Source organism: Giraffa tippelskirchi, chromosome 4, assembly GCF_054371585.1.
Source record: "Giraffa tippelskirchi isolate mGirTip1 chromosome 4, T2T-mGirTip1v1.2.pri, whole genome shotgun sequence".
Taxonomy (NCBI): Eukaryota; Metazoa; Chordata; class Mammalia; order Artiodactyla; family Giraffidae; genus Giraffa; species Giraffa tippelskirchi.
Genome location: NC_137278.1, coordinates 206,962,644 through 206,989,825, shown reverse-complemented (window position 1 = coordinate 206,989,825; position 27,182 = coordinate 206,962,644). Strand labels below are relative to the sequence as shown.

General features: G+C 54.5%; 1 protein-coding gene across 1 annotated transcript in view; it reads right to left on the bottom strand.

Annotated features, from left to right (window-relative positions):
- Positions 1-640: 640 nt before the first annotated feature.
- Positions 641-27,182, bottom strand: part of MPPED1 (metallophosphoesterase domain containing 1) — an 80,996-nt gene continuing 54,454 nt past the window's right edge. Inside the window, exons 5-7 of the mRNA XM_081587856.1 lie at positions 7,466-7,581; positions 5,503-5,616; positions 641-2,885 (exon numbers count right to left, since the gene is read on the bottom strand). Of these exons, the coding sequence (XP_081443982.1) occupies positions 2,767-2,885; positions 5,503-5,616; positions 7,466-7,581 (349 nt within the window). The 3' untranslated portion in view covers positions 641-2,766. The remainder of the gene's footprint in view (positions 2,886-5,502; positions 5,617-7,465; positions 7,582-27,182) is intronic.

The following is a 27,182-nucleotide window of genomic DNA, read 5'->3' as shown; positions in this document are numbered from 1 at the left end:
ATGCATGGATAGATGGATGGTGGTTAGATGGATGGATGGATGGATAGATGGATGGATGGATAGATGGATGGTGGTTAGATGGATGGATGGATGGATAGATAGATGGTGACTGGATGGACGGATGGATAAATGGATGGATGGATGGATGGACGGATGGACAGATGAAAATGGCAGAACTTCTACAGCACAGGGAGCTTCGGAACTGTAGTCATTGTATCTGCCAGAGCTTTTCTTGGGCAACACCTGGACCCTGAGTTTGACAAGGGCTGGATCAGAACTTGCTGCTTCTGGGAAGAGGCCAGAGCTAAGGCCACCTTGAGATACTGTTTGGGGTGGGGGGGACCAGGTGCTCAAGCTATTTGAACACGACAGGGCACAGAAGAGGGAAGCTGGAGCCAGCAGAAGGATGCCAGTCACTGGCACATAGAAGGTCTTCGGCCTCTGAACTCAGCCCAGGACTCGGCTGGGAGGACACCTCTCCTCCCCTACAGGCCCCACACAACACCCAGAGACAGAGGAAGAGACGCCAGGCGGACTTCTCTTTCTTTTTACAAAGACTTTATTGTCTGACATGCTTGACAAAAAAAAATTACAGCCACAATCAAGTTATGCCGAAATGATTGAGGAGCACGCCATCATCTTTCATACCTCAAGGACTTTTAATGAATTTTTCTTTTAAAGTAACAGCTGCCTTCATAACTTTTATTTTCCACATAAAAATACACCATATTCTGAAGATACCTTAGGAAAAAGATTTTTTTTTTTAAGTTTATAGTTCTTGGTCCGCATAGAAATTCAGTAGAGGCGATTGAAAGAGTCTGGAGTCGTCGCCACCCATTTAAGCACACACACAGTGCGTCTGAGGTGCCCCCAGAGACCCTGTAAACATCGCCGGCTACCAGGAACCACGTGGGTTGAACGAGATTCCTGAAGCCCCTCAGGCCGCAGAGTAAAGCTGGCCCCGGCCAGCGTGCTGCTGCTCCTGGGATCCCCAGATGGGGCCCCTCGCCCCATGGGAGCCCCACTTGTGTAGGGAAGGAATCACGGTCTCCTGGGACCCTGGGCTCAGAGATCCGAGTCCTCCAGGGCCCCAGGGCTTCTGCGTGAGAAATGAACCCGACAGGTGCTGAACAGGATCCTTAGAGAAAAAGAGCCTTGAGTCCTGCATCGCCTTGTAGGGTCAGAGCTTTGGGTGCTGGCAGAGCAGGGGGCTGTGAAGCCAGAGACCATGGTTCAAATCCTGCCTCTGCCTCTTTTGAGCTGTGCATCCTCAGGCTAGTTACCTAACCTCTCTGATCTCAATCGCTTCATCTCTAAAACAGGGCCAGCAGTACCCGCCTTGCAGGAGTGCCAGAAATGAGATCACATCTGCAAAGGGCTCATTAAATGCTGGCTCCCAGGCCTGGGATGAAGAGGCAGGTATTGGCCCTCCTCTCGGACACACAATTGAAGGGGGTGCCAAAAAACTCGGTGATCGAGATCAATGATACTATTTTAATGCAGTGTTTTTAAAAACCAAAATTAATGCAGGGGAAAAAAAAATCTATGATAAACAAAATACCTAAATATTAAATAAAGAATCTAACGCTGCCCGTGCCAATTCTGCCTCGCCGGCCTCACCCCAAGCAGGCCCAGCTGGTTCTCTGTCCATCAGAGAGACTCAGCCCAACCCTGCAATCCTTGAAGTCCCCCTGGTGAAACTGCAGGAGTCCAGTCCTGGCTCTGACTCTGGGCCGTGTTCCCATTAGGGGGCAGCTGGTACCCGGTACCACAGCTGTGAACCATTCAGCCTTCTCAGCCAAGGGCAGGGGAGACAGAACCCGGGGGGCAAGGGAAATCCCACTGGAGGCAGAACACATTCGAGGACAGCAGTGGGAACCACGGGGCCACTTCACTAGGTTAAGAGGGGCGCGTGTATGTGTGAGTGTGTGTCCACATCCCCATGAGTGCACACAGCGGGCAGGGCTGCCTTGGCCCATGGACCCCCCTGGCTGCTGTGTTCTGCAGAGCTCAGCACACTCCAGGGGACCAGGGGCGTCCAGCACGCGGGGACCCTCCAGCCCAGTCCTGGGTCCTCAACAAGCTCATTCTACAGAACCAACCCCACTCCACCCCACCAAGTCCAGGCTCCGAGCAGGTGTCCAGGATGCTCAGGCCATCATTCACATCAGCAAAAATGCCCACAGGAAGAAAACATGGGACAGCATGAAGCCGACGGCTGGGTGGCCTGGCCAAGTGCAGCCCGATTCCTGAGACGTCCCTGATTGCTCCCTCGGAGGCCTGGGAGAAGCAGAAGGGCTGCCCGCACTCAGACTGTGACACCCCCCACCCACCCACCCCCAACCCTGAGGCGTGCAGCCACTCAGACCCTCAGTGAGAGGGAGATTTTGTGCCAGAACTTCAGAATCCGTCCAAGAGCAGCAGCTTCCCAAACCCACGAGGGCGTCCAACTGAGAAGATGAAGATTCCATCACGTCCCAAGCAGGACGCGGCTGCGAGCACAGTAGGTCCTTTAACAAGGAACACATGGAAGGGACACGCAGAAATCAGCGATGAGTGCAGATCCCCCAACAGCCCCGCAGGGTCCCAACTCCAGGGACAGAGTCAGGGGTGATTTTCTTCATTCCAAGGCCTCAGCCCGTCGGCTGGGCTGGTCCCTGGAGCTGGACAGACTGTGTGCAGGGAAGGAAGGGCAGCTGGGGGTCCGTGCTCTCAGCCAGGCGTATGTAGCTGATGTGGTGGGAAGGGCTGGGGCAGTGGGGGCAGTCAAGAGTTCCGGGGGGTGGGGAGGTCGATGACTATGGGTGGATTCACAGGCTGGTAGTTCACGGTGCACACAGAGGCGTTCACATAGGTGGTCGTCCCATCCGCCATGACTCCGTATCCTAGAAAGTCAGCACACAGTGGTCAGGGCTGAGAGGTGACACCAGGACCTAGAGCATTTGAGGGTGGTCTGGTGAGTGTGGGTGTCAGAGGGCACTTAGCCACAGGGGGGCTAAAATTGTCTGGGGCAAGCTATGGAAACTAGCAAGGCTAGACACTGCTCCCGACCCGCTGTGAGCAGCAAATGAGATAATCCATATGTTCAGCCCGGTGCCTGGAAAGTACATGTTGAGCCATCATCACTGACATCACTAACAGCAGCACCGCCATCATCACCATCACCATCATGACCATGACCACCACCACCATCATCATCTCTACTTCTAGTATCAATACTATCATCATTACTATCAATATCACAACCACGACCATCGTCATCATCTCCATCTCCATCACCATCACCATCATTATCAGAACCATCATCACCAACACCATCATCATCACCATCACCACCACCATCATCATCATCTCCACTTCTATTATCACTACTATCATCACTATCAATATCATAACCACCACCATCATCATCACCACCATCACCACCATCACCACCACCATCATCACCACCATCACCACCATCACCACCACCATCATCACCACCATCACCACCACCACCATCACCACCATCACCACCATCACCACCACCACCATCGTTATCATCTCCACTTCTATTATCAATACTACCATCATCACTATCATTATCACAACCACCACCGCCATCATTATCTCCAACACCACCACCATCATCACCAACACCATCATCACCATCATCTCCACTTCTATCATCACTACTATCGTTGTCACCTCAATATCACAACCACCACCATCATCATCACTATCATCAACATCGCCTCCTCATCACTTCCATCCTGGTCACAATCATTGTCACCATCACCACCACTGACTGTCATGTCCTTTCTTCTCCTCGCCTCTGTCCTCATCATACCCTCTTCCCACCACATCTGCTTGTCTTCAACCTTCAGCTCAGATCACCTCCAAACCAAAAGGGACACTTCCCCTCCTCTGTGCAGGCTACGAGTTCTTTGGAGCCTGCATTTTGCTTGTACAATCATGCAGGGGGATGGTCTGGATCAGATGATGGTGTTACATGCCCACAGTAGAGCTATAGAAAACGATAGCTGTTGTTATTATCCTGCAGCACATGCGCCATCCACCTCTCCCATGACCTTTCAGGTCCCACCTTTGATGGTTCATCTGCTGCCCAGAAGTCTGTGAGCTCCTCTTGGTCTCGGAGGTCTGATCACTCCCACCCCTGACAGTAAGATGCAGAGGGAAGGGTCTGAGCCTTGATGGTTTCTGAGCTGGAAAGTGAGCTGATGTGGACCAGACAAACATGAGGCCCAGGAGCCCCAGCCCAATGCAGACAGAGGTTTAAGAGGCCAGGGGATAACCCTGGGGGAAAACACAGTGGTCCCCCTGCCCCATGGGAACCCCTGTGCTTCATGGCAGGGTACAGTGGGACCAAGAGGCCTTGGACAGGTGGGATAAAGGTTCAAAAGGAGCCAAAGGAGGGAGCCATCCAACTGGTGTGATTAGGCTCCAATGAGGAAGGCTGAGGTCTAATAAGGTGAGCCCCGGGCAGTGACAGGCCAGGGCAAGGACAGGGTGGCAGTCAGGACTGCAGCCGCCGACATCACCAGTCACCTTCACTGCCTGCCCACTGCCTGAGATGATATGGACAACCCCCAATTCCAGCCACGTGGGCACAGCAAGTGGTCCTGCCCCCAGGACAGAAGGCAGGACCTCATGTCTGTCTTGGGTGGGGACACTGGGAGGAGGAGTGCCGCTACAGCCCCTCAGGTAGGCAGGCAGCCCTCCACATTCATTAAGCACCTACTGTATGCCAGGCCATAGAGACGTGAACAGGAAGACAGGCTTCCAGCCCTGTAGAGAGCTCACAGTGTACCCCCAAATGCAATCTTTCTCTAGGTCACATCCAAATGTCCCCTCCTCCAGAAAGCCCCCAGCCATTTCTGAAGACTTCCCAGGCTAGAGGCACGGCAGAGTTGCAGGACTCTAGGAAGTAAAACTTACCCCTGAGTCTTACCAGACTTTGCCTTCATCTTCCTATGATGCAACACTTCAGCAATAGGTAACTGACAGCCAGCGTGTAGACCGGCGTATGTAGATATGAAGTGTATGTAGGAGGTGGGCTATTTCCTGCTGGCCAGGGAGGAGGTAACCAGGTTCAAGGGAGCCAAGAGGGCCCACCTGAGAGGCCAGTGAGGTGTACCTCCCCCACCAGCGTGTGATCAAACCAGTCCATCCTAAAGGAAATCAACCCTGAATACTCATTGAAAGGACTGATGCTGAAGCTGAAGCTCCACTACTTTGGACACCTGATGGAAAGAGCCGATTCACTGGAAAAGACCCTGATGCTGGGAAAGATTGAGGGCAGGAGGAGAAGGGGACGACAGAGGGTGAGATGGCTGGATGGCATCACCGACTCGATGGACGTGACTTTGAGCAAACTCCGGGAGCTAACTGAAGGACAGGGAGGCCTGGCGTGCTGCAGTCCATGGGGTCACAAAAGATCAGACACGACTGAGCGACTGAGCAATAACAACCACCACGTGTGCGGCCCCTGCCCGCACTGACCTTCGTGGATGTGGCCAAAGACATGCAGCCGTGGCTGGACGCGCCTCTGCACCGTGTTGAGCAGCTCCACGCAGCCCACCCGCTGCATCTTCTTGGGGACCCAGTCCAGGAAGCCTGGCAGGACAGAGAGAAGGAGGGCAATGACAGGGCCCAGGCAGGCCTGGCTCCGGCCCCACAGAGCCCAGGTTGCAGCTCTTCAGTCTCAGGGACACGGCAGTCCTGGACCCACCCTGCCCTGCCCCAGCCTCGGGGAGGGAAGCCTGGATCCAGCGTGCACCTCCTGGGGCCTTGTGGCCTCCCCCACCTCCCCCTCCCCCTGCTCCTCCCGCAGGGCTGCACAGAGAACACACTTATAAGAGCCCCAGTGTGCCAGGCAGCACGGGGCGGGGCAGGGTAGGGAAGACGGCTCCATAGCTGAGAGCCGCCAGACTATTCATGCTCAAAGTGGCCTCAAGGCTGGCATCCACCCATTGCAGAGAGAAGCCAACTGAGGCCTGAGAGGGACAAGTGAGGCCCAAGGCCACCCCAGCAGCCGGCAGCAGGGAGGAGTCTGGGAGCAGAATTTACAGGTCAGAAACTTTCTAAACAAACATCACAATACCATGAAAACGCCCTCTTTATCCACTGCAGCCTCACGCACGTGCCCGCGTCTGGGTCTGCTCGCACAGCCAGCCTCCCGGAGCCACCCATATGGTGGCGGCTTATTAGCCTCACATGGCTACACAAACGAAGAGTAATTGATTACTCCAAGCAGACAATGAGGGCTCAGCTCAGCCCCTTCTCTGCTTGGGCGGGAGAAATAGGTTTCTACAACTGCTGGGGAGGGGAAGACGGATCCCGCCACTCAAAGAATCACAGAGGCTGCAGTGGACCTGACCTAGAGACAAAAGAGAGAAAGAGAGAGAGAGAGAAGAAGGAGCAAGAAGAGGAGGAAGAGGAGAGGAGAGGCAGGAAGCAAGAGGGAAGTAGGCTTGGAGCAGACCCTTGGGTTTAAGTCCCAGACTCTGCTACCTGCTGGCTGTGTGACCTTGGACAAGTCACTTAACCTCTCTGTGCCACATTCAACAATTCATTTAACAACTGGGTTGGGCTGAACACACAGGCAACCCCCAGAGCAGAGGTTGTGTGTTGTGTGTGAAGCAAATGTGGTGAGGCAGGAACCCAAAAGATGCTGGTTGGGGGATGGATGGGGAAGTGGAAAGCAGGGAAGGAGGAGAGGGAGAGAGGGAGGGAAAAAACAAGAAACCTGCTCCAGAGCCTCACTACAAGCCACGTGTCACACCTAAACCATGTCAGGGCCCTGGGCCTCCAGCTTCCCTCTGTTTGGCAATAGGGAACATTTTGTGAGGGTGGAGGGAGGAACCCAAGGTCATCTGGCACACCATAGGTGCTCAGGGCAGCTTCTTCCAGAACAGGTACAGGAGCGAGGGACTCTGGGGCTGCGCTGGGCCTCACCTGGCAACCCTTCCCATCTGGGATGACAAGTGGTGACATCAGCTTGGACAGGCATGGGGGCCGTGGGGCTGGGAGGGAAGCTGCAGGCAGTACAATCCCAGGCCCTGGAGACTGCTGGGATGGGTGGTCTCACGGGGTGAGGAGTGCAGAGGATGGGGCCTGGTGAGACTGATCTTGTGGTATTAAGCCCCCAGGACTCAGGACTTTGACCCCCTTGAGCTCCTTGGTGCCCACCTGTGTGAAAGGGGCAGCTGAGTCTGACCTCGCCACCTAGCTATGAGCAGTTCAGGAGGTAACACATGGAGCCCCCAGCACACAGTAGGTGCTCAGGAAATAAGAGCAACAGTGGGGTGATGGTACCCCAGCTCCATGACTCGGAACAGAGCTCTTCGGCAGCTCCCCTGGACAGGCCCAGCGCCCCCTGGCCCCAGCACCCACACCCTGTGTCCTCCCAGCACAAGCGGGCATCCCAGGCCAGCCTGCCAAGGCGGGGGCGGGTGAGTCTTACCCAGTGGCGGTCCGTGGGTTATCAGGACATCCACGCCTTCGGGAATGAGGTTCCATTTCTCAAGCAGCGCTTGGCCGCGTGGGAGATTAAAACCCCAGCCGTAAAACCAGGGCTGCCTGTAGGAGAAGAGCAGGGGGTTCAGAGGAGAGGCAGAGAGGCGGGCCTCAGTGCCACTCAGCCATCAGGACCAGCCAGATACCCAAGACCTCACACCCAGGAGGTGATTCACCTGGATGGGGATTCAAGGTGCGAATTCATCTAGACTCTTGGCAAGGTAATGACCAGTCTGTTTTTTGTTTTGTGTTTTTTTTGGCTGAGTCTCACTCAGGATCTTAGTTCCTAAACTAGGGATCGAACACACGCCCCCTGCAGAGGAAGCTCGGACTCTTAACCGTTGGAATGCCAGGGAAGCCCCCTGCACCTTTTCCCTCTTGCTTCACTACTAAAAAAAAATCATCTTTTTTCTATGATGAACAATATTGCTGGGTTGGCATAATATGTTATGGAAAAAAACCAAACAAACTTTTAGGTCAACCAAATATTCATGCAATTTTTTTAAATGAAAGTTTAAAAAACAAAATCAAAAACAAAAAACAGCTTCTGCCAAAGACCTCTCTTGCTCTAAGCCCTTCTAAGGAAATCCAGAGAGGAATACTCTCACCTGTCCCCATGGTGGGAAAATGCTCGGCCATCCTCCTTCCCGCATTTGGAGCCAGTGGAGCCCCCACCAAGAGACAGAGGGTCCCAGGTGGGAATGCTCGTTCCTATCTCCACCCCGAAGCTCCGAGCAGGGGCTCCACAGCGCTGAGTCCACCATCAACATCAAGGTCAGAGCCAGGTGGACAGAGACCAGTGAACAGAATCCCAACCTGTTGCTCATCCCAGACCTAGACAAATCAGTGCAAGTCATTCCCCATCAGTGGGCTCAATGGTGGGCATGTGACCTTGATCCTTCCAGTTGGAGGCAACTCCAGACATTTCCTCCAGTGATGAGAGAAAGGAACGCTGTCACGCCTGCATATCAACCAGTGAGCTTCTTACCTTGGGAGCTGTTGGCACCTATTAATCTGCCCTAAAGTGAGATGGCTGGAACACATGGTCCAGGGGAGCAGCTGGATCAAACTGCATCTGACACCTACCACACCTCTGCGAAGTTACATGGGCCAATAGAAAGCCATTTGAACCAGGTTTTCATGGACAACGAAAGTATCCCAACTAAGAATCAGCTATTAGGCCTAAGTCACTATAAGATCCCCAAATTAACACAGCCCTTTAGCATCTACGAAGTCACCATCATCGCCATCACCATCACCATCATCACCACCAATACCACCACCAACACCAACACCCTCACCCCATTATCATCATCACCACCACCACCATCATCATCATTACTATCATCACCCGCTGTTGCTGCTGCTGCTGCTAAGTCGCTTCAGTCATGTCCGACTCTGTGCAACCCCATAGACGGCAGCCCACCAGGCTCCGCCGTCCCTGGGATTCTCCAGGCAAGAATACTGGAGTGGGTTGCCATTTCCTTCTCCAGCGCATGAAAGGGAAAAGTGAAAGTGAAGTCCCTCAGTCATGTCTGACTCTTAGCGACCCCATGGACTGTAGCCTACCGGGCTCCTCCGTCCATGGGATTTTCCAGGCAAGAGTACTGGAGTGGGGTGCCATTGCCTTCTCCGACTATCATCACCATTGGGGGTCAAATTGTGTCTCCCCCAAAATATTAATATATGTGGAATATGAACCTAATACTGTGAATATGACCTTATTTAGAAGCAGGGTCTTCGCAGACATAATCAAGGTGAGGTCATATCTGATTAGAGCAGTCCTAACCCAGTGTCAGGACACTGTTTTCTGGTGTCCTCAGAAAACAGAGACACGCAGAGGTAAAGGCCATGTGACGATGGCTACACAGACTGGAGTGATTGTCTACCAGTCAAGGAATCCCCAGGCTTCCAACAACCACCAGAAGCTGGGAGAGTGGCAGGGAACAGATCCTCCCTCAGTCCCCTCTGTAAGAACTAACCCAGGTGACACCTTGATTTCAGACCTCCAGTCTCCAGAATTGTGCAGAATCGACTCCTGTTGTTTTAAGCTTCGTGGTTTGTGATAATTAGTTCTGAAGCCCTAGGAAACTAATATAATCATCATCACCACATCACCTCCTCATCGGCCACCTCCACACCTGCAGCAAGGTGGGCAGACAGGTCTCTCGCTTCCTGCTTTACAGATGAGGAGACTGAGGGCCACAGAGTAAAAAGCAAAAATTGTTTCCAGCATTCCCTGTGCACCTACTTTTTTGCCAGGTGCCAATTAATCCTAAAGGAAATCAACCTTGAATATTCATTGGAACGACTGATGCTGAAGCTGAGGCTCCAATACTTTGGCCAAGTGATGCAAACAGCTAACTCATTGGAAAAGACCTTGATGCTGAGAAAGATTGACAGCATGAGGAGAATGGGACAACGGAGGATGAGATTTTTGGATAGCACCATCGACTCAATGAACATGAATTTGAGCAGACTCCAGGAGATAGTGAAGGACAGGGAAGCCTAGCAAGCTGCAGTCCATGGGGGTCACAAAGGGTCAGAAACAACTTAGTGACTGGACAATAACAATCTGATTACATTACAGGGAAGGGTTTACCTAACTCTTACAAGAACCCAGTGAATTAAGGGCTAGGATTATTCCCATTTTTCAGATGAGGAACCAGAGGCTCAGAGAAGTGAGCTGGCTCAGGGATCTGGGCCCAGGTGCAAAGACTTCCAGGCTGGGCACCTCCCCACCACTTGCCTACATACTCTGCACAAGTCGGTCGTGGGGCTGGGCTTTCACATTCAAAGCCTCTCATGTGCCCAAAGCTGCCACTAAAATCCCCCTCATGGCCCATGAGCACCTCCAGGGAAGGCTGACACCCCTGGCTATCGACCCACTGCCTCTGCCTTGTTGGTGCACCTCTATGGAACCCTGGGGGTTCCATGGAACAGCATTTGAAAACTGATTTAGTCCCACCATGGTAGGTTCTGGACAAGACTGAGGTTCAGCGAGAAAGGAAGGGAGGTCCCCAGGGTCACACCGTGGTCAGTGTAGAGGTCATTCTGGAACCCAGATCTGACCCCCTCTCCCCACAGCCTTTGATTTTAGCCTGCAGTGTCGGATCCTGGAATGTGGGCTTGTGAAGGAGGAAGATGAGTGGCCACACTGGCCATCTAGGGGCAAAGGTCCTCTTCCCATTTCAGACACTTGTGGGATTCCCCTCTGCTGCCAGCCCTTGCTCACCCGTGACCCCTGCCTGGGACACTGGGTCCCTCCCCTCCTCTCGCCTGCCCCCCCACACCACGTTTCTCCTTCAAAGCCCTGTCTGCTCCATCTTCCTTCTCACCCTGAATGCCCACCCAGCACATGCCCAGGGGAGGGGCAGATGTTTGTTCAGCAACCGGTATTGAGAGAGAGGCTGGATGAATGAGTGAGCTTGTGAACAGGATGTCAAACAGGACTCTTTCTGTTGTCTTGGGATTGCAGCCAAAACCTCAAGGCTGGACATGATCCTCCATTTGGAATGAAAGCCCCCAGGCACCACCCAGAAAAGCTTACTACTAAAAGCAAGCAGCACACACCAGGCTGCCATCTCCCCAAGCCCCCACCAGCTAAGTTTTGATCTTGAAGGAGACTTGTGGCTCCTGCCTTGTTCTTGGCAGGGGGGAGGGAATGGGGTTCCTAGACACCCAGCCATGAGTGGGTAGCAGAGGAGCCACCCGTATAGGTAGGGACCTGGGTATCTGTCCTCAGGGCCTGTGAGAGAGAATAGACAGTAAAGGGCAGGCACAGAGAGCTGTCTGCACCCCCAGGTCTGGGCTGTCCCAAGGGATCCCCAACCACAGGATGCGCCCTCCATGTGATGAGACCAGGTGGCTGGGGCTGGGGAAGGCAGCAAGATGGGCAGCACAGGGACAGTCCACTTAGAAGGTGCCTCCTCCCTCAGGCATACCTGACCCAGGCCTGCCTCAGCACGTCTGCAGAAAGCTGAGGGTTCTCTCTGCAGAAAAACACCCCCTCCCGACACACACACAATTTTACACCCAACTTGGAGGGAATCTTGGGATCAGACAGACCTCGGTTAGAATGCGTCCACCTCTAATTACCTACGTGACCTTGGGCAAGTGGCTTAATGTATCTATGCCTCAATTATCCCACCTGTAAAATGGGCATAATAACAATACCACTTGCCTCAATACGGCTTTGAAAACAGTTAATCCATGTAAAGTGGTTACAATAGTGCCTGGTCCAATGCTTTTCAACTGCCATCATCTCCATCACCATCACCATCATCATCACCATCACCATCATAACGATCGTCAGCATCACCACATCAATAGCACAACCACCATCATCACCACCACCATCATCACCACCAACAACCACTATCATAATCATCATCACCACCACCACCACTATCATCACCATCATCACAATCTCTATCATGAAAAATCCCTTCTGAAACCCACTCATGGAACCTGGATGAAAAACCTTTAGCTTAGGGCAGGGCTTTTCAAACTGCATTTTGAAGGGTCAAACCACATTTAAAAAAGAAAAAGAAAAGGAAAAAAAGAATAGAAAACATCAGAGTACAGCATAGCAGAGAAGGGACACTTCAGTTAAATATATTTGTATTTAAATAGACACCCACATAAGGGTGTACTGAGTCACAATGTAAAAAAGACAAATGCTTTTCCTACCACAGTTCCTGGTCAAAAATGGTTGACAGCCCTAACATACAGCTCATAGCTCTGCCATTCTGAAGTCCTCAGACTCTGGGCACCCTCGAAGCCCCACTTTGGCTGAGCCGGGGCAGGGTCCCTGCAGGGGAGGCTTCAGCAGCCTGGAAACTGCTCCTAAAGCCAAGCTCGGTGGTCCCCCGGAAGCCCACAGCCCGTCAGCTTATAGGAAAAGAAGCAACACCCTTCTGGTGCTGCCTTGCAAACACAGCATCCATTTTTCAAAAACCCTAATCAAATATTTACAAGAGGGGAACGAGGCCTCATCAGTATGGAGAGAAGACGTCTGCTCGTTCCCATGAGTCGCGGCAGGAGCGGCTTTCTGGAAAAGACACTCAGCAACATATCAGAGACCCCACAGGCCCCCCGGGAGCCCACCCACACGAGCCCCTGCCTACTCCACCTTCCCTTCCAGCACCAATGAGCCTGTGTCTGGGGGTGGCATTTCCCCAGAGATGGTTCTTGGAAACACATGCCCTCATAATCCTGAGAAGCCGGAATCCACCCCACCCCCAGGGATGCCCAAGAGGTTTGCTCAAGGGCACCCAAGTTGGCATCAGACACCCCGCCTCTGCCCCGGGGTGGGACGCTCCCAGACTCTCTGTGTGTGTAAACTGGGATAAGGACGCCTGTGCCCCAGATCTTACCCATTAGAGGGGCTCCTTCTTGCTCAATGCTGTGCCCCACTGGCTGACACAGAGGGCAGGGAGAGAGGGTGAGCGGGAGAATGTTTAAGAGAACGAAAGTACCACCACCACGAAAACACACCTCCAGGTATCCAAGGGCTCTGTCACTGGGAAAAGGGGAGTTCTGGCCTTGACTGAAATTTGGGGGGAGCAGAGAGTCAAGTCATGCACGGGACCATCCAGAGGAGACGTTCCTCAGGGGGTCTGCAGGCTATTAATGGGCCTTTCCTAAGGGAGGCCAGAAGTAGGGGCCAGAGCAGCAGGAGAGACCGACTCTTCAGGGTGACCACACTCCCCAGGGCCGGGAAAAGCCACGCATACGTGACATCCATCCAGGTTTGTGCTATGGGAAGAGAAGCCAATGGGCCAAAGGGGGCATTTTCCCTTCCTGACGGTGAAGTTGGCCCAGACTCCCCCGGCATCCTCGTTTCGTCATTTGGCCCCCTCTCCTGGTCCAGCAGGGCCTTTTGGGGTCAGAGGTGAAGTTCAAGGCTGCCCGGGGTTCCAGACAGAGGACAAGGCAGGCAGGAGCTCTCGGAGACTGTCATCCAAGCAGCTGAGATCCAGCGTCCCCCACCTACCCTGGGGGCAGCCATGGTCTGAGACCCACGAGTGTGTCTGAGACCCACGAGTGTGCCTGAGACCCTGGCACTGCCAGAGCCATGGTTCCCAGCCCCAACACAGCTGGCATCTTGCCCGGACCCACAGCCTGACTGGGCTCCAGTCAAGGGCCAGGAGCCCTGATGTCCGCCCACCGCCCGGCACACATCACAGACCCCAAGGAGCTCAGGGGGATCAGAATTCCGACTGAGCGATGGCAGGCGGCTTTATGTCCTGAATTTCTGTCTTTCTGTTCTAAAGTAACCATCGGAATAATTTTCTTACAGAATGATAGTTGCCATGACAACCAGAGCAAATTTTCCTTTTCTGAAACAGATGTCTCATTTAGTTGAAAATTAGAATGTGAACAAACCCATGGGAAAAATTAATTCAAACTTTAACAGAGTGCTGAATACAATGTAATCTCTCAGAGGTTAACCCCTTAACAGCTTTTTTGTGCGCTTATGGTAACCTTCGAATCCCATCTAATTAGGCCCGCTTAGCCAATATAAATGACCTCCTCGTGGCCAATCATCAAACGGTTTCCCCCTGAAGTGTGAATTCTGGGTTCCCTAACAGCAGGCGGGAGGGAGGCGATCCTTGTCTGTAGGAAACACAGCCTGCCCTGCTCTGGCTTCCCCATCTCCCCAGGTAAGGCGCATGCCCCTGGGAAGGGGGTGTACCGGGGGCCATTTAATCAGCCACCACATCTCCCAGGGATGCTGGGGTTTCGGGCAGAGGAGGTCCGGGGTACCCTGGGTACAGCTGGGCCCAGCGGTACACCCAGGCCAGGGTGCAATGCCTGAGAGCAGAGGGCAGGGGAGGGGGCCCCCTTATTGGAGGATGCCAAGAGGTCACTGAGGGGACACCCACGCAGGCCGAGCTCCAAAGACTCTCCACGAGCCCCCAGTCCTCATACCAATCCCAGGACGCAACTCATTTTACAGATGCAAAAATCTGAGGTTTAAAGAAGTTCTGAGATTTGCCCAAGGTTACCTGGGAACCAAGTGGCACAGCTAGGACTCCAATCCAGACAGCAGACTCCAGCACTGGGCTCTCCACCTCCATCCCATAGTGATGACCACAGCACCAGGAATCCTGCCCATCTGCCTCAGCGAACCCCACTTTCCCAGCCACGTTCACACCTTAGCTCAGTCAGTCCTCAGGACAAAGCTGTCAGGGGGCCCCCACTTTAGAGATGAGGAGACAATGCCACAGAGAGGTCAAGCGATGTGTCTGAGCACACACAGGAGGCTAGAGGGACCTGGACCAGGGTTCAGGACCTGCAACCTGTGCCCGGTGGGCCTCTGACCCAAAGAGGATCCCACTGGGATGACCGGGCCTCTGGTTCTCCTTCTTCCATGACGTTTGCCTGCCTGTCCCTCTGAGCAACTCTTAAATGTCCCCTGTCTGCGCCCCCTCTCTAAGCCTGGCTGCAGAGAGAGGACACGCTTCTCATACACCCTGTGACTTCTACTCCCGAAACTTCCATGGCTCCCCATCACCTCCAGGGCAAGCCTGGACTGCATGACCTGGCACACAGGGCCCCTGGGCTCTGCCCCAGCCGACCTTCTGGACTGTCTGGCTCAGACTCCCCAGTGAGCTCACCACCCACCAGCCACAACAATCCTCTGCTTCCTGAACCCAGCCCAGCCTCTCCTCACCTCGGGGTTTTGGCTCATACTGTTCCAGCCATCTGAAACACCCTTCCCAGCCTCTCCTTGGAGCCCATGACTCGTGATTTACTAAGACCTGAGTCCCAGGCCACCTCTTCCAGGAAGCTTCCCCTGATCACCTCCATCCCCAGGCACAGGTAACCCTTCCCGCTCTGAGCGCCCTTGCACTGGCTCCTTCAGGGCAGGCCCAGGTCAAACATCCCTGAGTCCTTCCTGCCCAAAAGACGGCTGGGTCTAGGCGGACGTCAGGGAGGGCTTGCACCAGGTATGCATGAATGAATGATGGAATGAACTGACAGGTGTTCTACCTGGTGGCAGGCAAGTGGGAAGAACTAAGCATGAACCCTCTCCTCCCCACACCCTCCCGACAGGATCCTCCCCAGAGCCCCTGGAAGTTCTGAAGCCCCGAGATCCCCCACCAGGACCAGAAACAGAACTCTCACCATCTGCTGAGCTTCCCATTCTCCCTCCTGCTGCCACGACCTGCCTGGGGGAACTGTGTGCCCATTTCACAGATGGAGCCTCAGAGGCAATGCTCACATCTTTGGCTCCTCCCCTCCCTTGAGGGACCATCCCCGCCTCCCCAGGCAGCCCGTTCCCCAGGTGAGGGCCGGGGCGGCTGCCCTGCAGATGGGAGGGAAGAGGCTCTCACGGTGCCCGCCCCCGCAGGACAGGTGGGCTTCCATCTACAGGATGAAGGCTGCAGTGTGCACCGGGCAGGGACCCTTCCCCACAGAGGCCGCCCCCGAGCTCAGACAAGCCTGACGAGACAAGACAAGCTCAGACAAGACGAGTGGACCAGGTCCACTCCAGGCCCAACACTCATCCTGATCCTGCCCCAGCACCGTCTCCCCCAAAGGCCAGGTTTTATGGGGCCACTTCCAGGGAGCCGGCCACGGCCCCCGCCCCTCAGGCGAGGATGACCCTGTCACTGGTCCACGTGTGTCCCGGGACCCTCTTGGCACCCCGGCGAGTCTGTGCTCCATCGGCAGCAAGGGGAGACCGAAGCTCAGAGCGGGTGACGTGCCCGGGTCCCCCGAGCCGGTTCCCGCTGACGCCTCATCCCACAGGCGCCCCGGTCTCCCAAGGAGGTCCCGGCCCTGAGGGAGACAGGCATGCCTTGCTCCTTCTCTGCATCTCCTGGGCTGGCGAGTCGAGGGGGCCTGCGGGAGACGCTGCCACCTACCCTGAGGTGGGGCCAGTGGGAGCGGGCCTGTTAGTCACACTCCGCGCCCGGCGCCCATTTACAGCAAGTCAGCAGCGAGGTGAGTGGAACCCAAAACGGGGTCCTTTGTCATTGCTAATTAATCCCCCACCCTTCCACGCTCAGAGTCATCCATCTTCTGTTTGGCTGGGAGTCTGCAGCAGGGAGAAAGCAGACGACGCGTTCAAACATTAATCTCGTGTAGAAGAGTGTGCGTGTGTGTGTGTTGTGGGCCCCTTCTATAAAGAAAACAACATGAAATCAGGAAAGATAAGGACAGGAAAGGAGGAGCAGAAGAGAGTCCCGTGTGTGAGAGAAGAGAGCATCTGTGTGCAGGAGTGCGTGCGTGAGAAGGCTGAATGCACGTGTGTGAGAGAAAGCGTATGGGAGAGGGAGACAGTGTGTGCGTGTGTGCGTCTGTACTGCATGTGTGGTGTGGGGGCTCTGTGTGTGTATGTACAGGTACATGTATGTGTGCACATGTGTGACAGAAAGCATATGGGAAAGAGAGAGACAATGTGTACGTGTATGTGTCTGTATTGCATGTGTGGTGTGAGGGCCCTGTGTGTGTACAGCTGTGTGTATATGTGTGTGCATATGTGCATTGTGGTGTGGGGGCTCTGTGTGTGTACAAGTATGTGTGCATGTGTTGTGTGTGCCTGTGTTAGTGTGTGCTGCATGTGCAGTGGGGGGGGTCCTGTGTGTGAATGTGAGTGTGTGTGTGTGTGTGCATGGGTATTGAATGTGTGGTATGAGGGCTCTGTGTGTGTATAGCTGTGTGTTTGTATATATGTGTGTGCACGTGTGCATGTGTATTACATGTGTGGGGTGGGGACTCTGTGTGTGTGTATGTAGCTGTGTGTGTACACATGTGTGCACGTGTTGTGTGTGCCTGTGTTAGTGTGTGCTGCATGTGAAGTGTGGGGGTTCTGTGTGTGTACAGCTGTGTTTGTGTGTATATGTGTGTGTGCATGTGTACTGCATGTGCAGTGTGGGGGTCCTGTATGCCTGTGTTAGTGTGTGCATGCACCCCGAGGCAGCACAGCGTGGGGCCAGAAGGTGAGGGACTTCTTCCTCCAGCCAAACTTGTCGATCAGGACCTCCCTGGTGGCTCAGTGGTAAAGACTCTGCCTGCCAATGCAGGAGACACAGGTTCAATCCCTGAGCCAGGAAGACCCCACATGCCCTGGAGTAACCAAGCCCCTGCATCACAACTACTGAGCCTGTGCTCTAGAGCTCGCAAACCGCAAGCACTGAGGCCACGTGCCACAACTACTGCGTACGTGCACCCCAGAGCCCAAGCTCTGCAACGAGAAGCCACCTCAAGAGAAGGCCACGCACTGCGATCAGAGAGCAGCCCTGCTCTCTGCAACCAGAGAAAAGCCCATGCAGCAACAAAGACCCAGCACAGCCAGATAAATGAAAATTATTCTAAAAAATTCATCAACCACCAGTGGTGTATAAGGTTGACAAGTGTAAGATCCGGTGGAGGAAGGAGAGGGGACTGACCACTGGTGGAGGATACTGCTGGTCTCTGGGGGACCCTCCCAAGCCCATCATGTTGCCATCACAGGACTGACCGAGGGGGCACTGGGGGGCACCATGGCCTGGGTGGGGCTCGCGGTCAGCCCGAGAAGCAGGCTTCCCAGCTTCCCTTGAATAGACACGGGCTGTTCCCAACTTGATTTGGACTCTAGGCAGGGACGAGAGGGATGAGCCAAGGTTCTGTGATGCTCCAACCAGCAGCTCCGGGGGCCTCACTGGAGCATTTACCACTGATGGGGCCAGGAATCTGGGACCCCGAAGGCCAGCCCTGACTGGTTCAGTAGCCCAGTAGGGGCTGCGGGAAGGATGTGCCAGGGGACAGGCTGGGAAGCCACAGCTGACGAAGCAGGTCAAGGCTGGCCACCCCTGGAGCCGCCTGAGTCTAGTTCCTGCCTATGGCTGAGATCCTGGACTGGTCGCATGACTCCCCAATGCCTCCAAAATAGGGATAAAAACAGTCCTGCCTTGTCCCGCGAGGAGTGGCTGGCAAAGTGAGGGGACCGTAGAGCAGCTCTTGGGAAGTCTGCACAATGTGGGTTGCAGGTACCGAAGGGGACTAAGAGCCTTGGCACCTCTTGTCTCAACAGACCAAGCCCACGGCCCATGCTGAAACCATCTAGGAATGCAGGATGGAGTGTAACAAGCATGGCTTCGATACCCCGGAACCTCCAGCCTCTGAAGCCGGGAATGTGGCTCTTCTCGGTGGTGAGGCAATGGGCGGAGGTCAGTAGGGACTGTGACCGGAAAGCTAGCCCTGAGAAGGCTTCTAGGAAAAGCAGATGCCTCCACCAGGGAGAGCATGCTTCCCCTGGACCCCCGACCCAGGCTTCCACGGGCAGTGAACCTACAGGCCCCTAAAGCTCTAGGCCAGGAAAGGACTGGTAAGCAGTCCCTGGCTGTGTGCACCCACAGGCTGGGGAAGATATCCTCTCCGTGGGGCACCTCCAAATCAGGCTTCCCAGGATCCCCTGATAGAGCCTTGCAGAACAGAAGCATGCTTGTGTGTTCAGTCACCCAGTCGTGTCCGACTCTTTTTGGCCCCGTGGACTGTAGCCCCACCAGGCTCCTCTGTCCATGGGATTCTCCAGGCAAGGATACTGGTGTGGGTTGCCATGCCCTCCTCCAAGGGATCTTCCCAACCCAGGGATCGAACCCACATCTCCTGCATTACAGGCGGATTCTTTATAGCTGAGCCACCTAGGAAGCCAGAACAAGAGCAGGCAACCTCAAATTACAAACCCCAAACACCTTGGAGAATTACCGCAGAGCCTGAAAAATCAGTACTTTTTCTTTTAAGATTTAATAGGTTTTCTTAATAGCAAAAGAGCAAAGGGTTATAGGTAGTTGGAGTCGAGTCCCAGACCCACCCACTCCTCACTCCGAGGCAGGAGGACCGAGGGTCAGGAGCCCAGCAAGGGGGGCAGCAGTCCACACTGGTCTCACTGTGGTCACCCTTCAGCATATGGCCTGCAGGGGCAGAGCGGGCTGCCTCGGGTCCCTGCCCCACCCAGGATCCTGCCCCACTGACCCATTCTTCCCAGGACTTTGACCACATGCTGGTAAGAGGTGCTGAGAAGCAAGGGAAAAGTTGGGAGCTCATAATTTCATCCTCTATTCTTTTTTCTCTAAAAGATGTATTTCATCAATTCTTTTAGAAAGCATTTTATTTTAGCAACCTCTCTGTCCTCAGTTCTGGGCAGGGCCTCTGTCCTTCTATCCAGGCCCAGCTGTACTCCCAGTTACTGTGGGACCTTCAGCCAGTCCCTTCACCTCGTGGGCCTCAGTCTTCTCAGCTGTATAATGGGGACAAGAGTCAGACCTCCTCCTGGTAGTGAAGATTTGAACTACTAGAGCAGCTGTAAGTGTAGAGCCTCTGGTCAGCTCAGTGGTGTGAACAGTAACTATGTTATTGTCTCATCAGCACCTTCGGGGCACAGGTTTTAAATTCCCTGGCAGCTGAGTTCCTGTCTACCCACCCTACCTTGCAGCAGTCCTGCTCTCTGCACACAGAGAAGGGGGAGCTCGGACTGGAGTCCACTGCCAGCCACACGGGCTATACGTAGACAACCTCCCCCAGCCCCCACTCTGGGCAGTCGAGGCAGTAGGTGGAAAGGTTTGGGGGTGGGTGGGACCACTGTGTGTTGAACGCCTAGTATGTGCTAAGCATCTTATGCAAAAGATCTGAATCCTAACAACAACCCTGTACAAGGGGACTGCCCACTGTCATTTCACAGAAGCCAAGACCTGACCTGAGGTCACCACTCATGCTGGCCGTTTGCAGAGCGCTGGTCCCTGAACTTCCCAGCTGCCCCCAGGCCCTGCCCTGCCCGCAGGCAGCCAGGCCTCCGAGTTACCGACCAGGATCCCAGCCCAGACACCCAGCAGCGGCCCGGCCACCACTTCTCAAAGTTTCCTGTCTCAGCAGGTTTAGATGCCTTCTTTCAAAATACCAGAAGTAATTAGACCAGATGGACTAGCTGCGTGCCAACTTCACTCCCTCCCTCACTCCTTTTAAAAAAAAAAAAAATCAAGGCCGTTTTCAGTTAAATGAGAACAAAAAATGCATCCAAAACCCATAAATGAATGCGGTATGTATACAGAATTTTTTTTTTTTTAACACTTCGGATTTTGTAACAGCTGAGTTCTTCCTCTTCTTCTGCACTTGGTTCCCGCCGCCTTCCTCTAAGCTGCTCTGGGCCAAGGCTCAGTGCCCAGTGCCCAGTCTGCATATGAGGAGACCAGAGATGACTTCTAGAAAGTCACGATGCCCCAGGGGGTGGCCGCACAAGCCTGTGGCTCCCAGAGAGACCTCCATCCCTCCCGCACCGCGCTGGATGGGGCATGTGGTGATATGACCTCCCCCTGGAGACAGGTTCCTGCTTTCCTGGAGTCTCAACTATTCTGGTCAAAAGACTTGAAAGAAATCGGTTGCCAGGGCAATTAAGACAGTGTGGTCCTGGAGCTAAGTGGACTGAAGGGGCAGGAGACAGCCCAGACACAGCTCCCCGGGTATCAGGTGAAAAGGGCAACACGGAGCAGCCAGGAAGGACGAACTCCGTCTGCGTGCCGGGCCAAGGGGAGGATCCCCAAACGGGATCCCTACCTCACGCCATCAGTGCAATCACGGCTGGTGGAGCTAACGCCTAGACAGAAAAGGCAAAACCGTGAAGATACCAGATAATGTGGAAACACATTCATGACTTCAAGGGAGGGCTTTCTTAAATAGGACACAGAAAGCACTTACCACAAAGAAAAACACAGACCTTTGACTGTTTAGGCTGCTTCCCAGGTGGCTCAGATGGTAAAGTGTCTGCCTGCAATGTGGGACACCCGGGTTCGATCCCTGGGTCGGGAAGATCCCCTGGAGAAGGAAATGGCAACCCACTCCAGTACTCTTGCCTGGAAAATCCCATGGACGGAGAAGCCTGGTAGGTTACAGTCCATGGGGTTGCAAAGGGTCGGACATGACTGAGCAACTTCACTTTGCACCAAAATTAAAACCTTCTGGTCACAGCAATCCACTCCTGTATTCTTGCCTGGAGAATCCCATGGACAGAGGAGCCTGGCAGGCCATGGTCTATGGGATTGCAGAGGGTTGGACATGACTGAAGCAACTAAACACACACGGTCATCTGAAGGCACCACTAGGAGAGGGAAAAGGCAGGTCATAGGGGAGGAAATGCCACTTGAGACATTACACATGATGACGGGCTTACCTTCCAAATAAAGAATCTCTATGAAAAAATACAAAAAGGACAGACAACCCAATTACTTTTTTAAACAGGCAAAAGACCTGAGCCCATCACAAAAGAAGAAAGCTAAATGGCCAAGATTCTCAACCTCACGGGTCATCAAGGGAATGCAAGCGAAAGCCACAGAGTGATACCAACGCAGCCACCAGATAGGTACAACTTATAAGTCGTACAAAGACAAAGTGTTCACAGGGAGGTGAGACAAGTTACTGCTGACCTCTTGGCCTCCAGTGAAGAGCTGTGCAGTGTATCTCCTGACCACTTCATTCCAAGGTGTGTGCGTGCGTGCGTGCGTGCGTGCGTGCGTGTGTGTGTGGGCACCCTCATTCAAGAGTATATCTCTCTGTGAACTAAGATACATGCAGAATGTTCATAGTAACGTTATTTATAATGGGCCTATTTGGAGGCTGGATAAATAAGTCATGAAATATCTATATGATGAAATCCTACACAGCAATGAAAAAGGACCCAAGCACAACTGTACATGATGACATGGAAGAATCTTAAAAATGTAATATTGAGTGAAAAAAGCAGGTATGGAACAACACATGAGCCCATTTTTACAAATTCAAAAAACAATCAGAACCCAACTATCTCAGGATTAGCATGGTCAGATAATCTCCCCATTAAATTTGAATTTCAGGCAAACAATACATAGTTTTTTTAGTGTAAATACATTTTGGTGATTCAGATGGTAAAGAATCCACCTGCAATGCGGGAGACCTGGGTTCATTTCCTGGGTCAGGAAGATCCCCTGGAGAAGGGCATGGCTACCCACTCCAGTACTTTTGCCTGGGAAATCCCACAGACAGAGGAGCCTGGCGGGCTACAGTCCACAGAGTCTCAAAGAGTCAGACATGACTGAGCAAAAACACTTCCACTTTTGACATTTAAAATATTGCAGAGGGCATACTCAGATTAAAAAATTATTCTCTCTCTGCCTCTGACCATCCTGCAAAGTGGGGTTGGTAATGGTGCCCTGTTGTGGGGGGAAGAGCCAGGCTGGATCCATTCTTGGGCCCCCTCCCCCGCAGGGGGCCAGGCGCCTGATGGCCACCGTGGGTCTCCAAGTGTGTGTCAGACAAGAAGTGGAACCACTCAAGTCTGACCCACTGATCTCCCAAGCAGAGCATCTCCGGGTGGTCGTACTTAAAGGAAAGGCCAGTCATGATAACTATGAGTTTTCTGTCTGCTTCCTCCTCCTGGCTGGCTTCGATGAGTTCTCAATATCAAGGCCAGCCTGGTCCCAACTCATGACCTCCCAAGTCCAGCACCAAAAGGACTTCCCCAAGAGCATCCCTCCACTTACAGGGAACCATCAGCCTCAGGCAGAGAAATGGTGGCTCTCTAGGAAGGGGAGAGGTTGGGAGGACTCCAGGCCCAACCACAGTGTATCTCTGCTTGCATGCCCCTTGTAGCAGGTAGCTCACCACTCGGCAAAGCCACACTGCCTCTCCTCTGGGCTCCCACCTGTGGGATAGACTTCCCATGCTGATGAGAACCTGCCTCTTGTCTCTGCTCTGCCTCCTCGGACGACACAGACTAGGTCTGCCCCTCAGCCTGGGGCAGCTTTGCCCACACACCCCAGATGCCATTGATATTAGGCTATTCAGGGCTATCAGTTTATTTGATCCCTGATCCCTGCCCGCTGGAGTTATGATGCTGCTAAAGTCGCCTGTCTTCCACGTGGTAGTCAATATGTTAAGGGCACAGGAAAAAGGAAAGGAAAACCCGGAACATCTGAATTTAATAATAATCACCATCAGCTTTGCTGTCTGTCCCCTCCAAGCGGCCATATGCCGAGGCGGCTGGCACCAGGGGTGAGCTCACCCTGCCTCTCCCTCGACAAATAGCAGAGCGGGGCGGCACACAGACCCCCTCCCCTCGAATCAGGCAGAGTCAGCAGCCGGGCCACGAGGTTCTTTGGCCGGGAATCCCCTCTGGGGGACTGCTCAGTGTCCTTCCGCCGTGTGGCTTCACCCAGGGACACCACAGAGAGGACGCCACGGCCCCCTTGCTCAGAAGGAAGACAGAGGCTCAGAGAGACGTGACATGCTGAGGTCAGACGTGGAGTGAGAGTCGGGGCAGTGGGGATGTCCCTGTGTGTCTGGATCCAGGGCACAAGCGTGACTGAGCACCAGTTCTGCACACACGAGTGTCCCTTCCAGGCCTTGGATGTAACATGCCAGGTCCCCAGGGGCTCAGGACACTGGCTACAGGCAGAAACAGTGCTGGGAGCTCAGGGTGAGGCCACCACCCACTGTGGCAGCTGCCAGCCCGCCTGACGGCCCAGCCTCTGGCATCTGCTCTCTCCCTGAGACCCTGGAAGCCACACTCCACCCCAGTGTGCCCACAGCCCTCTGTCTGACCCTTGCCAAGGCCGTTCCCTCTGCCTGTCACACCCTTCCTGGGCCCCCAGAGCTGCCTGTATCTATGTCTCCCGTGGGGAGCCTTCCCCAACTCCAGCTCCTAGAGCTCCTCACAGCTTTTGTTGAATCAAGGAATTGGTGGTTGACGTGCCTCCCACAAGCACGAAAACCTCGTGCCTGCAGGAGCTGCGTGTGCCTGGCTCATGGCGTGTCCCCAGGACAAATACTTGATCGATATGAATGAACCAATCACTGGGCAGTCATGAGAACATCACTCTGATCCCCAGATCTCAGTGTCCGCACGGGCCAACAAGGCAGGTGTGAAGTGCATCCCGAGGCTGTTCAGAGAACCCAGGAACACACGAAGAGCACGTTGGGCCACGCCTGGCGCACAGTAGGTCTTCATAAAGGGGCCTCCAACATGGAGCAGACCGAGAGTCAGGAGAACCACCCACCGTGGGGCCCTGGGCAAGCCGCATCCTCACCTGGACCTCTACCTGCCCTTCCATTAAATGAGGTGATTGCAAGCCTGGCCCTCCCCTGGGGGCTGCTGAGGTACCAGCAGGAACACAGCTCCCTCTGTCTTGGTCTCCACCGCAGCAGTAATAAACACAACCAACCTTCAAGGCCTCACTGTGGGTATAACCTCCATCCGGACGGGCCCACACAGACCTCACAGCCTCCCTACAAGAGGGTTAGGATCATTTTCCTAGACAGAGGGATCAGAGACTTGCCCAGAGTCACACAGTGAAGAAGCGGTGATGTGCCACAGTTTGAACAGCCCTTCCCTCACCACTCCACTGCCCAACCACGACTGTAGCTGAGATGCCGGGGGGGCCTGGCGGCAGGGGCCCACCTTCCCAGGCACACAGGTCCCAGGGGGTTAAGGCGGCAGCGGAAGTCAGGATTAACTCCACAATGCTGCGGAACCAGACACAAGCAACTGGCTCACGCAGAGAAACTCAACGAGACTTCCCCAGCACAGGAGCCCACATCTCGCCTGCTCCCAGCCCCAAACAGGGCCCAAGGGAACCTAGGGTTGCTGCATGGAATGCCAGCTCCTGGCCTGCATCTTGGAATGCAGATGAGATGCCCTTTAGCCCTCTGTCTAAGTCAAGGGCTGTGAACCAACAGCAACCCAAGAAGAGTCTGACAGGGCCCAGTGCATAACAGTGGCTCCTTCCCACCTCCTCCGCCTACGGAAACACCAATTCAGTTCAGTTCAGTCGCTCAGTCGTGTCTGACTCTTTGTGACCCCATGGAATGCAGCTTGCCAGGCCTCCCTGTCCATCCCCAACTCCCAGAGTTTACTCAAACTCATGTCCATTGAGTCGGTGCTGCCGTCACAGAAACACCCTGCCTCCTTCAAATACCCCCTCCCACAGGGAGCCCTCCTGGATCTCACCAAGCCCCATGCAAGGTCCCTTCTCTGTCCTGCAGCCCCTCCCACTCCTGCAGCCTGGGGCTGGGCCTGCCACGGCATGGGGTGGAGGTGTGCACCCAGCTGGGAGGAAAGGTAAGGGTCAAGGAAAAGATGCTTCTCCCTCTCAGGCCCCAGGGAACCTGCAATTAAAGGGTCCAAAACTGCTGGTTCTGGGGCCACGAAAGCCAAAGCAGAGACCAGGGGCGGCTGGAGCACGCAGCAGCTGGACTCCAGCAAGTCCGACAGCAGCCTCACCCAGGCCTCAGCAGCTCCAGCACGTGGCCTCAAACTGGCAGAAGGACCACAGGGCTGGCCTGGCAGCCTGCCCAGGAGCCTGGGGAGCTGGCTGTCAAAGGGGTTCTTTGCAGCCCAGCTGTGGGGCTGCATCGAGCTGCTCTGGGTGGGACAGGAAGGACACTGAGTGACGCCTGCTGCCCCCCCAGCCCTGCTGTGATCCGTCCCACACGCTGGGCTCTGGGCAGGGGGCAGGAGGGGAAGAGGGCGCTCCACACAGCAAAGAGCAAGAATGATGTCTCTGTTCGTGGAAAGCTTGGTGCAGCCACTCGGCTCAGCTGAACCCTCCTGACATCTTTATAACCACTCTCCACAGGAGGTACCTGTTATTCCCATTTTGCAGAGGCAACAGAGGCAAGGAGAGGTTAAGCGACTCGCCCAGGGTCACACAGCCCATAGGAAGTGAGGCCAAGAGTTGAGCCCAGGCAGTTTGGTCCTAAAGCCATGCTGTTAACTTCTGAGGAATACAAGTTTTAAAAAAAGTGTTGTGTGTCTGTGTGTGGGTGTGTGGGTATGCAGGGGGGACAGGCTGTGGGAGACCACTGGGCAAAGACATCCAGTCCAGAGTCCCCGGTCTGACACCTGACCCTCCTGACCCTTGACCCTCACCTCCCCACCTCCCCACCTGCACCTTACACTCCAGCCCTCCCCTCACCTCCAGGCCTCTGTTCACCCTGGTTCCTCCTCCGACAACCATCTCCTTCTGCTTTTTAGCCTAAACACACTTCCCCTCCTGGTCTGAGCTCTCATGGCCTGACTCGGCCACCGCCTCTCCCGGCCTTGGCCCCGAGCTCATCACACCTGAGTCCCACACCAGACCTTGTCTGGGACCCCACGGGCTCCCAGGAGGGTTTGTGGAGACCCTGTATGTGACGAGGACTGGGGAGGTGACTGCAGGCACCTCCAGGGGCTCAAGGAGGGCCTGCATCTCACCCCTGCCCCTTGAGGGAGCCTCAGCAGGGTGGGACCAGGTCCTAAACCCGCCCACAGCATCCAGGCAGCAGGTGGTCACAGGCCGCATCAGCCAGGGCAGCCCAGGCTTCCTGGCTCCTCTCAGTTGGCAGATGTTTTCCCTCAAGTCTCTGCACCCGGACAGACCCTGTGTTCCCCGGATCGCTCCCTGAGTGCGCTGCTCTGGCGGATGGCATAGCCTCAGGCCCTGCCGCCCTCCACGCCTGGGAATACCCTTCTCCTCCCGTGCGGCTCTGGTCACCCCACCCCCTCCAGGGATCCTTCCACGATCGAGCCACTCTTTCAAGCACCTGAGGTCTCTCCTTCCTGTGTATCCTCCTCACCCTGCCAGTACTTGGCATCTTGTGGCCATTGCCAGCTGGGCCTCTAAGGGCCAGTTGGTCTGTCCACCTGTAGAAGAGGGACAGTAAAG